Genomic DNA, 16,692 nt, shown 5'->3' with positions numbered 1-16,692 from the left:
GGTGCTGTTCATTTCAGACTTTGTTCCTGTGCTAACCACCAGGCAGCACGTGATTCACTGCCCACAATCCGGAGTTGCGCCAGCAGGGGCTAAACAGAAACCTTTAAATGATTTAGAAGATCGCAGTTCAAGAACAATCCCATCTTTCAGCGCACACACATCCACCAAGCCAAAGGGAGAGTGCAAGTGCCCTGGTTCAGTGCGTGCGTGCATCTGTCTTCCTCGTCCCTTCTCTCTCCTAACACGCTCCCAGAATGTGCTGGCAGGACACACAGCCCCAATCCAAGACATTTATTCAGGGTGCAGACGGCCTCGCTCGCTGTGTGACCTCCTGGGATACTTGTTTAGAGAAGCAATTCTGAAGGAGTAAATAATACATAAATTAACTAAATAAACACAGTATTTTTTATTGTTGCTTTTATATGGGGAGGAAATGAGGCTAGCATGCATTTACGCCTCCCATATGTCCCAAATAAAGACCAGAAGGTTTTTTTTTTTTGGTATCAGTCCTCATAGAAGATCGCCATGCATGAAAGGCTTAAAGAAATTGTTGCCATTAAAACTGGATTGTGTGAGACTGTTGTGCACTAAAGTTCCAAAGAGCTGTGTTGTCAAGCATTGTGAAATAAGTTCCTGTTTTGCAGTGTTTGCAAGCCCATCTGTCTATTTGCATGATTATATGGTATGTATCATGGTGGTGAGCAATGATGAGAAGATAGCACACACTGTGCTACAGATGGGACTGACAATATTCGGTGGCAGCGCAGAAACCGTATACACTGCTGTTTATTCATTTACAGCCATTCGAATATGATTAAGTATTGCTTATTGGATTTGCTGCCAGGTCTAATAGAGACTGACTGCACAGTTAATGGATGACTGTTGGTTTGTTGTCTCCTTGAATAATAATGTGTTGAGATTCAAATGTGAAAACCCTCACAGCTCACTTTCCAGGGGGCCCCTTAAATGCACAGCATTGCATCAGCGATGCTACTGCACTGTGCATGAGGACAGCAACGGACTGGTTTCACTCTGCAGTACAGTCCAGTTTTATTTTACATCTGTACAAACCTGCCGTGTGGCATTCTCTGCTATTCAGGTATCAAGAAAGAGATCAAATGTCTGTCCAAAGTAACTTTTTATTACCAACCACATTCTGAGTAAGAAAACAGATTCCTCCATTGTAGGTGAACGTCAAGGATGATTTGGCTGAAGTTGAATGGCCTGTTTCACAATTTCAAAGACACCAGTTGAAACATGTTTTTCTGAATTTGTTTGTTGTACAGTATTTGATTATACTTCTCCTAACGTCAATTAAACATAGTTTCCTTTTGCCAGAGAAAAAAATAAAGGCTGTGTTTGTATATTATATTGGACACTTTTCTGTAGCAGAGATTGGCGCGTATGCTATTAGCCCCAATGTCCCATCCAGCACTTAAGTGATTTGCCTTTTTTATGGAGAAAAAATATATATCCATATTCTAGTGCATACTGGCAAGTAACAAAGTTACATTGTTATTTTAATTACAATTTTATAAAAGAAATAGCAAACAAATATAACTCATGCCAGGGCAATGATCTTAGCTCCATTTTGCAGGACATGAAGAGAATCCATGTTGTTTCATATGTAGATCTGCACCCAAGACATTGAGGAAGCAGCAGTCCAAGACAATGGCTGGGTTGTGTGTCCCAAGGACTCAGGTGCAAACTGCAGAGGGAAAGTTTCTAATGATATAAACCACGAGAGAGTGGTGCTCCTGAACATATGTTTAAACCATGCGATTGCAAGTCACTTCATTTACAATCACAAAAAAAACTGAGCACTCATTACCGTACGGGAGTGTGGGCAAGCCACATTCCGAGTGTTTTTGAGTTTCAGAACTGCAAAATTGAGGGGAAAGGAAGGGGGGTGAAGCACATGGATGTGCTTCTGTTTTTATTTTAGTTTTTCATTGGGTCCCCACCTCCAGGAAAAAAAAAAGCAAAAAAAAACTAAAACAGATGATGCCAGCAGCTCAAATAAAAAGCCGCATGACAAGGGACACAATTGGCTATCTATTCCAAGGACTGTTTCTTTAGTGACTCAGTGTGTGTTTTGCTGTGAAAATACCCCAAAATAAGGCTGTGCCACCCCCCCCCCGGCTCTCTGTGAGCACAGAGACAGGACGCAGAAGCAGTCATCAGGCCCGGTGGCTGGACCTCCTCCCTCACAAGCATTCACACAGACCCCCCGCCAGTCACAGTAAACAGATCCTTCCAGCTGGAACAGTCCTGCTGCACGGTCGTGAAGCCACTCCACATTGTCTGCTGAGACTCAAGTCCTGTCAGTGAGAGGCTAAAGGTCACTGAGGTTAAGTTCACAGGGGCTGTCTGATAACTCGTTCAGGTCAGCAGAAAAGCTGGCGACATCACCGTCATCTCCCAGGTCACTTCCTGTTTCACTGATGTCACTTCCTTCCAGCTCAGAGCTTAGTCCAGGGGCATACTTGGACTCTGGAATAAAATCAAACAGGAATTTTAGGCAACTATTAAAAAAAAACATTTAAATAACATTACACACACACACAACTGCATTCCACAAACTACCTGTGGTGTACTTTTTAAAGCATTTAATACTACATTTCAAGCAGTGCTGGTTTGATTTTTCTAATATTTGTCAAAGAACCATCAGGCAATGTCAGCGTTTTAGAGCAGCTGTTGCACCACCAGCCTGAATTTCTCAAAGAGAATAAAGAAAGCTGTCTGTTTGCATTGGCACAGGAGTTTTACAGGCAGGAAACACAGACTTAACAAGCCTGGGGCAGCGCTGGGGTAAGCAGTAAACCTCCATCAAGAGCCAATAAAACATTCATTGTTATAATTTTGTGTTTTAAAACCTTCAAACATTGTATATGTGTGTCTGTGTATGTGTGTCTAGCTTCACTAAAGGATAACAAAACATGTTCTAACAAGCAATCTGTCTTCACAAGCAATATTAAAATTCATAATGAAAGACTTCACTTAGGACAATTTAATCTCCCTACTGTTTTAATGTAAAAAATAAAATACCATGTAGGACTTCTAATAAAAACCCAATACTAATTAATATACACAGAGGCTGCAAAAGTTATAGACAACCAATATAGAAAATGAAGGAGCCATCGTTTAAAGGACTCAGCAGTAAGTGTTCATGTCCATTCCGCACAATGGTTCACTGTCAAGGTTTCATTAAAAAAAAGATGGGAAAAAGGGGAAGCCATAACCCATTTATTGCCACTAGTTAGCACAGGCAGTCATTTAGTGATTGATATAATTGCAGAGCTGAGTAAGCTTTACGAAGGCCCCTGGGGGGAATGAAGGCAAGCACTCGCCCACACTACCTAGCTGTTCGTACATACAGAGCATTTGGACACACATCAAAGGTGGGTTTGGCAGTTCTGAGAGCACAAGTCTGAGCTGAACAGTGATCTTAATGTAAACAGTATTGCAGCCCTAATCAAGTTGAAAATCCAAGTCAATTATCCAAAAATATATGCCGGTATACGTTTTGACGAAATACATCATTTTCAGGGGCGAATCTGGTAAAAGCACCGGCGTTTGGAACGCAGAGCAAGTCATGCCAGCGTGGTTTCAATCCCACTCACAGCAAGTTCAAGATCTTCTCCGGGGGGCCCACAGGGTGCGCTGCATTGGCCTTTACACTCCTGCAAGGCTGGGGAGAAAAATCGACTGTGGCTAGTTTGCCTCACTGCGAACCCTCACGAATTGGCAGTTTCAAACTGCTAAAAAAAATTATTTTAAAAAGTAGACTTATCGGTTCAGTGTTGGCCAAGGTTTGAAATTTAAAATACTTTCTCATCAGAAGTGATTCTCTTTCTCTTATTGCAAGACAGACTGAAGAGAAGGGCTCATCTCTGTTCAAAAGTTCAGGGTTAATATCTCACCCCTAAACTATTCAACACTCGGTGGCAGTTTTTCATTGAAAGCGTTGAGAAAGACATCCAGTCAAAACGTTTCTTTTTTGTTTTTTCTAGGGTTACAATCTCTGTTATTCCTCCCTTGTTCAGTGTACAGCAGAACTTTAATTGCACTGAACTTGGAATCAGATGAAAAGTGAAGCAGCTGCCTTCCCCACTGACGCCTGCAATGCTGCCCACCCCTCCCCGTGCACGGAGCTGATCTGCACACAGCGCTCTAATCCCCTGCTCAAGCCTTGCAGCCTCCCCAGCCCTGGTGCACGGAGCTGATCTTCACACAGAGCTCTAATCCCCTGCTCAAGCCTTGCAGCCTCCCCAGCCCTGGTGCATTATTGCAGGGAGGCAGCTGTGTTTGATCACATAACGAGCAGCCTCTTAGCACTGAATTATCTCATTCCCGTCTGGCTTTGTTGTGTCCCACCTGCTAATGCTGTGTTTGTTCAGACTGGAATCAAACAACTGTTTCCACAGCCTGGGTCCTTGTAGCACCAGCACTGTCAGTACCAGCCAATCTACTCTCAGCACAGCAGCACTTCAAATAACGCTCTCGTTCTGCTACTTTATACTTGCCACCTTGGCAAAAAAAAAAAAAAAACTACATACATAAATACATATTTCTGTTTTAGTAATGAGCTAACCATTCACTAGCCAGTTAAACAGGTTTCTTTTAAATTTATTTACAAGCTTAAATATATGTATATATATATATATATATATATATATATATATATATATATATATATATATATATATATATATATATATATATATATATATATATATATATATATATATCAGGCTAGATTAAGTGGAAAACTGTTTCACTCAAAGTGTAAATGACATCAAAGATTGTGAAAAAAAACACCTTTCCAAAACTTTCTAGTTTTGTAACTTGTTCAGGGTTTTGAAGCAATTTACACCATGGAATAAAACAATTTGAAAATCCCTCATTTCCATGAGTCTAGTAGTTACAACAGAGGGAGTGGGAGGCAGAATTGTATACGATCAACGTGGGCTTAATGAAAAAGCAGCAGCCATGTGGTGCTGTACCTGCTGTGCGGCGTTTTCGGCTGTGCAGGTCCGGGAGGGAGGACAGGTCGTCAGAGCTGATGTCCCCCAGGCTGGGGCAGGGGCTGAGGCTGAGCTCCAGGTCAGAGTCCTGGTCCAGCGGCTCAGGATGGGGCTCCCCTGCTTGTCTGGTCCTGTGGCTGCCTTGAACATGGCTGCTACGGAGTCCTGCGGGAGGGAGAGACGCTGAGCAGAGGAGCAGCAGGGGAAAAATAACATCCATCATTTACTATAGGTCGATTTGGTCAATGAATTACAATAGTCAAAAAGTTATTTGTTTCCATTTATTATCCAGCGGACTTGTACAGATATAACTGATTTCATAAGCTACCGTGTAGGAACAGCTTCCAAGTGATCTACACATTAATCAGAATAGCGTCCTGAACTTTTCCTCAAGAGTAAGAAACTTGGGACCCGAGGCACAGTAAATAGAAGGAGTGCTTCATCTACAATGTGCAGTCCAACACTATAGACAATACCTCAGGGGAGCTCTCAGCAGTGCTTACTCAGACACATTAAAACAAGCCCGCCTAACCAGTTACATTCCTCCCACCACAGCTGTGACTACCAAATTAGAGCAATCAGTATCATCAACAAGTAAATCACCACGGCCTTCACACCCACATCATGTGCATGTGTAAAAATGAAAGTGCAACACGCAATGGATACGCAGCACACACATGCTGGTCCAGAGAAGTGCTCGGCTCTTTGTCTTACCCGTTCTCGCTGTCAGCGTGCTGCTCTGATCCAGTCTGCCAACACTCAGCTTCAGGCTTCTCACTTCTTCCTTCAGATCCATGACTGATGAACTGTGAACACAAGGAAGCGCACTGGAGATTCAGAGGGGAAAGCTGGGCAAGTGCATAGGACAGGGAGGCAGCATGGTCCAGTGGTCTGGGGAGAGACTGAGAGGCAGTGTGGTCTAGTGGTCTGAGCGGAGAGACTGAGAGGCAGCGTGGTCTAGTGGTCTGAGCGGAGAGACTGAGAGGCAGCGTGGTCTAGTGGTCTGAGCGGAGAGACTGAGAGGCAGCGTGGTCTAGTGGTCTGAGCGGAGAGACTGAGAGGCAGCGTGGTCTAGTGGTCTGAGCGGAGAGACTGAGAGGCAGCGTGGTCTAGTGGTCTGAGCGGAGAGACTGAGAGGCAGTGTGGTCTAGTGGTCTGTGGGGACAGACCGAGAGGCAGCGTGGTCTAGTGGTCTGAGTTGAGGAACTGGGAGGCAGTGTGGTCTAGTGGTCTAAGCAGAGAGACTGAGAGGCAGTGTGGTCTAGTGGTCTGAGCGGAGAGACTGAGAGGCAGCGTGGTCTAGTGGTCTGAGCGGAGAGACTGAGAGGCAGCGTGGTCTAGTGGTCTGAGTTGAGGAACTGGGAGGCAGTGTGGTCTAGTGGTCTAAGCAGAGAGACTGAGAGGCAGTGTGGTCTAGTGGTCTGAGCTGACAGACTGGGAGGCAGTGTGGTCTAGTGGTCTGAGCTGAGGGACTGGGAGGCAGTGTGGTCTAGTGGGGGGGGCGGCAACGTGGCACAAACTACGCGCCTCTTATTTTCTTTGAAAGGGCTGAACAGAAGCTCTCATATTTTAACTCATAGGTGAGCAGAGGCGCTCATGTTTTAACTCGTAGACTGAGAGGGCTGCAGTGCTGCCTTTCTGAAGACTAACTTGTCACAGCCGAAACCGCTGAGGTCACGCAGAGAGGGCTAGACAAGAAGCTGAAGACTGAAGTGCTTACCAGGAAAAAGCTATCATTCATAATACCAGTAATTGCGTTAGAGTGGCAAAGAACAGTGAACTATGAACTATGTTTAAACCTGAATGTCTGTAAGAATCACAATCACACACATACAAAGTGGCACAGACAACTCTTTAAAAAATGTTAAATTAGAACAGCTGTAGTTAAAAACATTGGGGATAAGATTGCGAGTGCTCTCCCTCCCCGGCTGTACCTGATGTGTTTGAACTCCTGCTCAGTGTAGTGGTGATTGGAGAGCACTTTACTCAGGTCTACAGAGTGAGACCGATACCCATCTGTCAGCCCTTCCAGGGTCTGAGAGAAAAGAGAGAAAGCAGCCTGGTCGAAAAGGGGTTTAGAAAATGTCTTAAGGTCTAACCCACCAGCGCCCCCCCTGTGGCTACAAAGGGACCTCTTTTACCCCACTCAGACACCCTACTTACTAAATGTCTTGGTATCCCTGAATAGCTAATCATCCCCTCTTTAAATATATGGATAAGATTTTAAAAATCAAGCCACCTCAAGTGCTGTGGTACGCCAACATGTTATCCATTCATAGCCATGTACAACAGCTACAGGTGGGGCTTTTATAGTTTCCACTTTATTGAATTGATTTATTTGACCCCTACAGGACACTTACCTTGCTGTTCCTCTCCTGCGATTGTTTCATCTCCCTGGTTTCAGAAGCCTTGTTCAAAAGCTCTTCCTCCTGCCTCCCTTGGGAAAGCGAAGTGAGGGTCAGAACATTCAAAGAGCTCTGAAACACCTTTCACCGGACTGAGAGCACAACAGAGGAAAAGGCTGATGCATCCCCCAAACTTATATAACAGCATATGGTCTAGACAGACTACAGCAATGTATGATCTAAACAGCACACAAGAACATACAGAAATACACTGATCAAGACTCCTCGTCAAAATGTTTGTTAAAGTGTAGAACATTTTTGATGGATCGGTGGATCCTAGTAGTGCTGAACCTTAAGATAGTAACCCTGCAGTAAGTAAACAACAGTAGGGTTACTATAGAGCTGGAGAGTGGAGGTATTCATTCAATGAGGTTTTATTAAAATAGACAAACTGGACCCCAGTGCACAGAACTACAGGATAGTAGCAGACTTTCATTGTTAACAGCAATCTGAATAGCAGTGTGGACACTAACATACAGCACACAGCTATGATCAGGAATGATCTGCTCCTGCAGTGAACAGCACAGGCGGTTCAAAGACTGCTGCACCTGGAACACAGCTGAGACTACACACCCCAGGCAATCACACTGCTGTTTACTCATTATTCTTGATGAATAATATCGCCGAGATGAATAATTTGACTGCAACGTGGGTGAAAGTTGCCAGCCCACTCTCTTTGAAAAGGGTATACTGGACCTCCTGTGGCTATCAAAATACTAATACAGAAAAGCAGCCTGAGGGTAATGGCAGCAAAATCTTCAAAGAAGAAAACAGTTCAACAGTTACAGTATGAACAGCTGGCAAATCCTGCATTAACATATGGGCGACACTGACAAACCAAACTAAACTAAACCTTATTCGATGTTTTCTCATTCAAACCTTCTTCACATCTAAAGCACAAGCGAGCATCTATTCTGGGTCAGGGTGCTGCTCTGTGTGTGTGTGTGTATGTGAGAGTGTGAGTGAGTGTGAGAGAGTGAGTGAGTGTGTGTGTGTGTTTGTGTGTGAGAGTGTGAGTGTGTGTGTGTGAGAGTGAGTGTGTGTGTGAGAGCGTGAGTGAGTGAGTGTGTGTGCGCGTGTGAGTGTTGGAAGTACAGCTCCTAAAGTGATATAAAACCCATCCACAATGCATGACTCCCCTTCCATCAGTGCCCCCCACGCTGCTAATTAAACAGCTCTGTAAAGTGTTCTCGACAGGTAAGGGAGACACTAAGCTGCGCACTCTGAAAGCAGCGTTCTATTGAGGACGCTGTCCTCTGTGCCTCTGTGGGTGGATGTGAGCGGATACAGGTGGAGGGTCACTTACTCAGCTGCAGTTTAATGTGATCAACCTCTCTCCTCAGCGTCTTGCACTCCTCACGCAGCAGCTTCTTACTAAAAAAAAGAGAAAGAAAGAAAAGCTTGTGTTGCAGTTATCCAGGGTGCGCTCCTCGGCACACAAGTTAATTCTTGTCGAGATGTTGCTGGGTCTGGTTGGCAGAGCAGCTGAGAGAGTTTTGAAAGACTATTTGTTTTTATTTTTTTTGTGCAATACACAGCACATCTCCTGTATCTGCCCTTGCAGCCATCCCTTGGTCTAAATGAGAGTTGCCTAACCATTTGGGCTAAAAGAGCCATACCGATGACCTGGAGTTCTTATCGAACCATATCAAATAAATAAAATATCACAGCACAGCATGATACTCTGAAACAGCTTCAGTAGTTTTGTGTGCATTAAATGGTAGATGTGCGGTGGGATATTGGTGCACTACTTTGTTTGTTTTATTATATTATTATTATGATGATTTATGGTATATAACGGCGAGAAGTCAGTATTGGTATTTTATTATTGTATTGTTCGAGACTTTAACATCAATGTTGCTGCACTGTGACTCTACCCAAGGCTACAGATTGCCATTGCAGTCTTTTCAAATCCATTAACCCTGAAACAGGATGCCTCAGAAGATAACGTGAAGCTCAATGAGCTGTCGCTGGCTCTGGAGCCCGGCATTGAATATCCCCGCTGAATTCTGTTTGGTTCACCTGTCCTGTATCTCCTGCTGCCCCTGGCTGCTGGCTCTCTCTGCCTCTCTCTGTAGCTGAGCTCGCAGGCTGTACAGCTCGCTGGTCACCTCTCTCTTCCACTCCTCCACTCTCCCCTCCAGCCCCCGCTCCTGGCTCCTCCGTTGCTTCTCCTCCCCGCGGGAACGCAACCTGCACACCTCCTCTGCAACCCCCGGAGAGGACAGTGAAGCTGAGTGTGTGCAATGGTCTTACCTTCAATTTTAAGTTTGGCTTCTTCCGTGCCTACGTGATGCGTTGTGATAAGCGCCACTCACACATCCTGCAAGCTTAACTGATAAATTGCAACATCAGCCCCGACACCATTAGGAGATCCGCCATGCTTTACCAGCTGGGAGGCTGGAGTGCACATATACCATCAGGGATGCAAACAAGAATTCCATTGCATAGCAGTTTGATCCCATACCTTTTGCACAACAGTTTGATCCACTCCATTTCACTATGGGTTTAATAAGACACACCAGGGCTAATCAAGCTCACATTAAAACCTGGAATGGGTGAAAATGGCATGCAATAGGAGTCTTATTTCCATCTTATTTCAATATTGAAGACGTGGAGAAAGACTGCCAGTCGTTGAACTTATTAAGTTACTTTGAGTATTTCTAAATTGAGCTAAACAATCACAATGAAAGAGATCAATAGAAGTTGTGGGGCCTGACCCTCTAGTGTTTGTATGCGGTGTTGCTGCAGCTCCCGGTCCTTCTCCAGCCTCAGAACTGTCTGAGTGAGGGACTCTATCACCTGGAGGGAGAGGAGAGGAGAGGAGGAACAACACGATGAACAGGCTCCGTGCATCAGAGCTACCTTTCACATGCTGTCAAATGTGTCTCTGAACAAAACCTAACCTTCAGCACTAATACAACCCTCCTAAAACTCGTGAAATAGTTTCACAGACGGTTCCACAGATCCTGATCAGCACTAATTTGGGACTACGTAATGAGCGTGAATCGGGGTCTGTGAAACCAGATGCAAATAAGTCATGCAAACCCAAACCTGGGTCTCTGTAAACCAGCCTGCCGTGCTGCGCGGAGCGATTTTTCTTAGTCTCTGTTATTTTGATTATTGGCATAGGAACTGAAGTTCCCTTTAGGAGCACAGTCTGATGTATTTGGGACAGCCTTGAAAAAGATGGCACTTTAATAAAGCCTTGTTATATACTATGCCCCCACCCCACCCTGACAGTGGCACGCTCTACATATCTAACAGAGCCCAGGCAGGCAGCCACAATGAGCACCAGGTTTCAAAGGCTGGGGTGATTACAGGCAGTGCAGGTGGGGCTCTCACTCCTCTGCTGCACCTGGTGCTGCCAGGCTTCAAATGAATCAACCCGCCTTCACTGAGAGGCAAGCAGACACAAGCACGGCGTGAAGTGCAACGCATGACCAGTGAAGTGTATTGCAAGTCATGTCGCGTTAGAGCCTGTGTGAGCAGCAGCTGCACTGCTTAAAGAGGTGTCTCGATGCCAGTGCAATAGTCCCTTGCGCTGATGTTAAAGCAGGTTTGACTGTAGTTTATAAGCAGTCTATGTCAGGGAGTATATCACTAGCACCCTAAAACCTGAAACCTACTACCTCTTTCTACTGTATAGGTATGGTACTGTATTGCATTCTATTTTGTGCTCTCTCTTTATTTTCACTATCTGACTCACACATAATAAAACAGTGCAATATTGAAAACATGCAATTAGTGAAGGGCCTTTATACAGGAAAACATTTTCCAATGTGATATATAAAGAGTTTTAAGGCATGGAGCCAGTGGTACTGTACAGCATGTCGCCCTCACCCGTGACTGGGACTCCAGCTTCGTGTGTACCACTGCGAGATCCCCCCTCTCCATCCTGGGGGGCAGGGGCTCCAGGTACGAGGGGGAGGGCTCCTGATACAGCAAGCTCTTCATGTCCAGCGAGTCACCCAACTCATCTGAGTGCAACACAATCAGACAAAAATGAGACCCAGAGAGCCCAGGGGACAAGGACTGCTCATTTAAAAACCGATCAGGAAGCTTCATTAGCAGGGACTAGCTCAAGGGCAGATGGTCGTGGAACATTTAGATAGAATGTCTTGAGTAAAAAACAAAAGGAAAGCACTTTGAAAAGGTAAAGAAATCTGTAATTTAAAGAGGTACATGTTTAAAACAGCAATAAAGGCAGTTGTTAACAGTTTCTAAAACCCTGATTAAAGGGCATTACCTTGTTAGTTCACATGGTCTGTACAGTACAGTCTTACCTTCAGTCAACTACAAGAAGATAATGCCCTCTAGTCAGGAATCTGCTGCTTCAATATATTAGTTATGCTGCCTCAGGGACTCAAGCGAAGAGAAGCAAAGAAGTCTCTCGAGCAAAACATGAGATCCAGAGAGATAAGTGCCGACATTCTAGTTGATTTTAAAGGTTTTGTTTTCATTATAAAAGCTTAGCCTGGTAAAAGCATCAGAAGGTGCAGTAAATAATATGAGAATATGGTACCTTAACACCAGTACTAGCATGTGAAGAGAGTGGGGCAAGTGTCCAAATAAATTACCTTTCGAGAAGCTTCCTGCCGTATTCAATCTCTCCTGCAAATAGAGAAGATGATTACGCTAACATGTCATCTGAAAGCAACACCAGTCAATACAGGGTTAATAAATATAGAGTGAATACAGGAGGCAGTGTAGTCCAAAGAAACAGGCTTGTAACCAGGAGGTACCCGGTACCAATCCCAGCTCAGCCACTGACTCACTGTGTGACCCTGAGCAAGTCACTTAACCTCCTTGTGCTCCGTCTTTCGGGTGAGACGTTCTTGTAAGTGACTCTGCAGCTGATGCATGGTTCACACACCCTAGTCTCGTCCATTATTAAAGGCGCGATATAAAAATAAAGATTATTATTATTATTATTATTATTATTATTATTATTATTATTATTATTATTATTATTATTAGAGAAGAACACATTTAAAATGTTACTCACTCACTGAATCTAGTTTAAAAGTCTCCTTACTGGCAAAGCATTTAAAAGATCTACTTGGCTGTCTTGCAATAAAGTAGACAATCAAAGAGCACTGACTCCAGTACAATATCTGATTTCTCCAGCAGCAAAATCTTACAGCGTATTACTCAGGCTGGCAGGTCAATACTGTGCCAGACTGTGCCCCCTGCTGTTGATATAGAGCAATCACAACATAAAGCTACTGTACAATAATTTACTGCAAAACAACTGAAATCACTGAGTAGAGTTGAAATTCTGTGTTTTCTACATGCACACTGAAATTGAAACTCACTGCCTTACTAACCCATATTAGGCAGCACATATCTTTCTCATTTAAAGATGTCCAGGAGCTATTCCTGCAGTCTCTTGCACTTACTGTACTGGGTTTAGGCAGCTAGATTCCCTTCTATGACACTCCAGGGACACACACTCTCAACAAAGGTCTCTCTGTTCCCATCTCAGAACACCTCTATACACTCACTGTGTTGCAGTTAAACTCTGTAAATTGTGCAGCTATAAAGTTTCGGGGGAGAAAAGCACAATAGTTGAAGATGTGGCTGTGAGAAGGATGTGTGCCAGTCTGGCTATTACAGCCTGCTACTCACTCGGATTCGAGCCAGACTGCCATCAGTGCTGGACAGGATGGACCTCAGCTGTGTGTCCCAGTTCATCGGTGGTTGTGAGGGAGGGAGGCAGGCTGGGCTGCAAACACTGCCAATGTCAATAGAAACAGCAGACTGTTTAATATTACACACACACACACACGTTTGTTTATAGTATGAATGATGACTTTGCACTGACCCCCACACGGAGTTACTATTCTGAACTCCAGAGAGGCATGGCCTTAAAGGGCTGCCTGAGCTGTACCAATCCATGCTAATGGGAAGAGAGTCAGCGTTTTGTAAATTACATCCAGCACTGACCCATGTGCTGCAAGCTCAACAAGGTGAGACTCTTCAACCAGATCGCTGCCTTGCAGGTCAAGCCTGACTGTTTGCAATGCAACATCAGATAACCCTGTATTGTGTACTGCAACCAGGTGGGCAAAGGGAACTTCTAAAAGCAGCAAGAACAGAAGGCAACTTATGTATGAACATAACACAAATGACTTGCATGCTTAAAAAAGGGGGAAGGGGTAGTGATAGGATTTGTCACGTGATTGAAGTAGCCATAATTGTTCTCCATGGATACCAGAACAAGAGAGTCACTTCCCCTAGAGACAGCCACTTATTACACACACAGCAGACATGTGTATCTGTGAATGTTGTCTGCAGTGATGAGGTGGTGGAATATGAGGGGGGAAAAAAACCTAAAAACATGCACTATGTACCATTAGAATCTAATCTAAATTGAAGTGTGTATAAACTAACCAGAGTTTTAGGGTTACAATGTCGCTTGATTACCTAAAACAAACAATGAAAAAAAAATTGTAACACTGTTGTTTAATTGTACAGTATGTTATTGGATTTGTATGTTGATTGTCAGTATGTATGTGTTCTCATTTCACTAACTCAAAGCCACAGGGAACAGTGAAATGCGGTTCACGTAATTAATGAATACAGCTGGGATAGACAAACATCTGCAATGCATCAAGCCCTACAGTGCTAAAAGGGAAGTATTTCACCGCCCATGCAATATATTCGCCAGCAGTTCAAACTTAAATGAAACTGTAAAATAAGTACTGTTACAGCCAGCATGTAAGTTAAAAGCACAGCAAAGTGTCATTAAGCATAGTGGAAGCATTGTAAAGTCCAGAGTTGTAGAATAAAACACAACCCATAATAAACTATGGGGAACGCATAGATAACACGGGTAACCGCGATATGCACAAAATACAAAACTGCAGTAAAATCTTTCTTCTTTTTTTGAGGAACTGCATTCGTTTGCATGTACAATACATGCAGGTATGAACAAAACAGTCTGAATTCCGATCATTATAAAAGGACGTACGGGAAGCAGATTTAACAAAACCAACTAGCATTACTCTTAACTAACCAACTGAACCGATGCTGAGTTCAAATTCAATAACACGATATTTTGAATAAGAAACCCTCCGCAATACGGACTTCCAATCTCTTTCCAACGTAGTAGAAAATAATCGTTTTACTTACACGAGGAAAAAAACGTACCGCTTTAAGGCGTTAAAAGAATAAGAAGCGGCGCAGACCCGTTACGTCTCCTCAGCGTCTCCAGGTCGGCGGTGTTCTGGGAGTTGTAGTGTACAGCAAATAAAGTCCTACAACCCCCAGAGTTCCGCGCGGTGCTGGGTGGACAGTGTCGTGGCTGTGAGCGTTAGCATTGTGGAGGAGTTTGAGAGGAGATTGCGAGAGTGTCTGTCTCCTTTTGGTTTCGAAGTTAAACCCTTTCAGGTAGAATTGTATGGACGGTGTGTAGAGTTAGCTCAGCCTTCCATTTTAGAGTAGACGTTTGCTGAAAGAAACGGTACATTTTTTGTTTTGATCCCCAAAATGCCCACATTGCTTACTAACGTAAACATTGTTCTATATATATCTCAATCAGCCATTTAAGGCTGTTGTGACAGAAGAAGCATTAGTATAACGCCTCTGAAGTCTTGGTGTTTGCTCGCTTGCAGGTGGGCTGGTACAATGCTGTCCTCCAGCCCTCCCTCCACCTGTCTCACCCCGACAACACGCTGGCCGTGCCGGTCCTCAGCGCTCCACAGATTATCGAGAAGGCTTTCAAACCCTTCCTGAAGAACCAGGAGTTCAAGAACATCTGGGACCCCATCGACGAGTGTGTGGTGTGTGTGAGCAGGGCCGTGTCCCAGGTGACTCAGTCTCATACCTGTAAGCATGGGATAGGAGCGCAGTTCAGTGTTCCCTTGATTGCAGTCCGTGTTGACAGTAAACTGTACGTGTGCTGTACTATCTTTCGGGCTGATAGAATAAGGAGGACCTTTCACAATTCACCGTTTTCAACATTTACATTTCATGTGCAAGGTGGATAGCGAAATAAACAAGGAACTCTGTAGTTTGGGTGGCAAGTGCAGTTCCATATCCCAGGAGTTCTCCAGTCCTCACTGACCAAACGTAAATTTAAAATAGTATTTGTTCGTCTTACTTTGGATTTTTGTAGTCCTCCTACAGAGCACACAGAGTAAAGCTTCAGAGGCTGTCGGTGAGCTCCTTGGGTAGTGGCCGAGGGGCTGGTGCAGAGGGACCCCCCCAGACTGCGTCCCCTCACAGGAGCTGAGGATCGAGCTTCTGGAGAGATTCAACCTGTGCTGGCAGGACTGGGACACTGTGCCAGTGAAGGAGCGCTACTCAGAGGAACAGAAGACATATTTCAACACCCTTCCGGTTGACAGGCTCAAACTGCTGCAGGAGAGTGGAGATCTCCAGATTTTCCCCTCGTACTGAGACAGGCATTTAGATACCTTAGTTGCCTCACTGGCCTCCCACCGCCACATTTTGCAGTGTGACATGCGGTATGCACTCTCCAGTAAGACACAGTAGGAGTCCCCTCTCTGTAGTCTATAGGTTCTTCTGGTACAGGGCTTTGCAGGGTATACTGACTTCATGAATAGGTCATATAAGTGGGCATTGTGTTGCCACTCAAATTGGGTTAGTGGGACCAAGCTGATAAATATTGTCTTTTTTCCTGTCCTTGTAGGATTTACTTTTGAGAATATAGAATGCTGCACTTGAATCTGCTCTGTATCTATTGCCGCTGCGTGCTGTTTGGTATCATGCAAGGCTACTCGATTAGTGTTTCCAGATGCATCAGTGCAGTTCAGGTTGCCAATTTGATTCACCAATTGATACACAGCTTCCTTCATCAATGTAGACTTTAGGGCAGGTTGACAAACTTTGTTTAATGTTCAGCTTAGGCCCCCAAAAATTAACAGGCAATATTAATATGCTGCTACTGCTGTAATATTTAATGCTGTTTAAAACCCTGACTGAACTCCACAAACATGCATTTGTGGATGTATTTGAGATGGGTCAGTTCAGCACTTTGTAATACGGAGGGTTTTGGTATGGGTGTAGTGACTACAATGGCCGAGGGGTTTCATGGTGCAGAACAGAATGGTACATATTTCAGAATATTCACAATAAAGCTATTAACTGTAAAACATGTGGTGATGTTTTCTAGAATTTCTTTTTAGATATTGGATAGTATGTACCACCCACTGCTACCATCTACAAGAGAAATTAAATTGAAGCTGTAACACATCAATTTCAAACAACACAGCTTGATGGCATATTTAAGT

At 44.2% G+C, this 16,692-nt stretch overlaps 1 protein-coding gene across 4 annotated transcripts; it reads right to left on the bottom strand.

Moving 5' to 3' along the window:
• Positions 1–1,123: 1,123 nt before the first annotated feature.
• On the bottom strand, positions 1,124–16,336 carry LOC121330484 (stress response protein NST1-like). Of its 4 annotated transcripts, none has more exons than XM_041277030.1 (12): positions 15,540–16,336; positions 13,064–13,169; positions 12,013–12,046; positions 11,276–11,412; positions 10,153–10,234; positions 9,455–9,638; positions 8,739–8,806; positions 7,388–7,464; positions 6,962–7,062; positions 5,742–5,833; positions 5,007–5,210; positions 1,124–2,493 (listed from the first exon to the last, which is right to left on the bottom strand). In XM_041277030.1, the coding sequence occupies exons 2-12, from the start codon at positions 13,127–13,129 to the stop codon at positions 2,336–2,338; spliced, it is 1,203 nt and encodes a 400-aa protein (XP_041132964.1). In that variant the 5' UTR covers positions 13,130–13,169; positions 15,540–16,336; the 3' UTR covers positions 1,124–2,335. The 4 variants fall into 4 exon arrangements, with proteins under 4 accessions (XP_041132964.1, XP_041132963.1, XP_041132962.1 ...); XM_041277029.1 differs by lacking the exon at positions 15,540–16,336 and adding an exon at positions 14,588–14,669; XM_041277028.1 differs by lacking the exon at positions 15,540–16,336 and adding an exon at positions 14,570–14,656.
• Positions 16,337–16,692: the final 356 nt, after the last annotated feature.

This window comes from Polyodon spathula, chromosome 18 (genome assembly GCF_017654505.1).
Source record: "Polyodon spathula isolate WHYD16114869_AA chromosome 18, ASM1765450v1, whole genome shotgun sequence".
Taxonomy (NCBI): domain Eukaryota; kingdom Metazoa; phylum Chordata; class Actinopteri; order Acipenseriformes; family Polyodontidae; genus Polyodon; species Polyodon spathula.
The sequence above is the reverse complement of the archived record's forward strand: the minus strand, read 5'-3'. Positions and strand labels throughout refer to the sequence as shown.

Excerpts from the sequence above, each read along its gene's own strand:
- LOC121330484 (XM_041277030.1), bottom strand. The coding sequence starts at position 13,129 with ATGAACTGGGACACACAGCTGAGGTCCATCCTGTCCAGCACTGATGGC. Across the intron at positions 7,465-8,738 it reads TCACATTAAACTGCAGCTGA|GGAGGCAGGAGGAAGAGCTT; the intron begins GTAAGTGACCCT and ends CGCTTTCCCAAG. Across the intron at positions 5,834-6,961 it reads CAGGAGTTCAAACACATCAG|TTCATCAGTCATGGATCTGA; the intron begins GTACAGCCGGGG and ends TTGTGTTCACAG.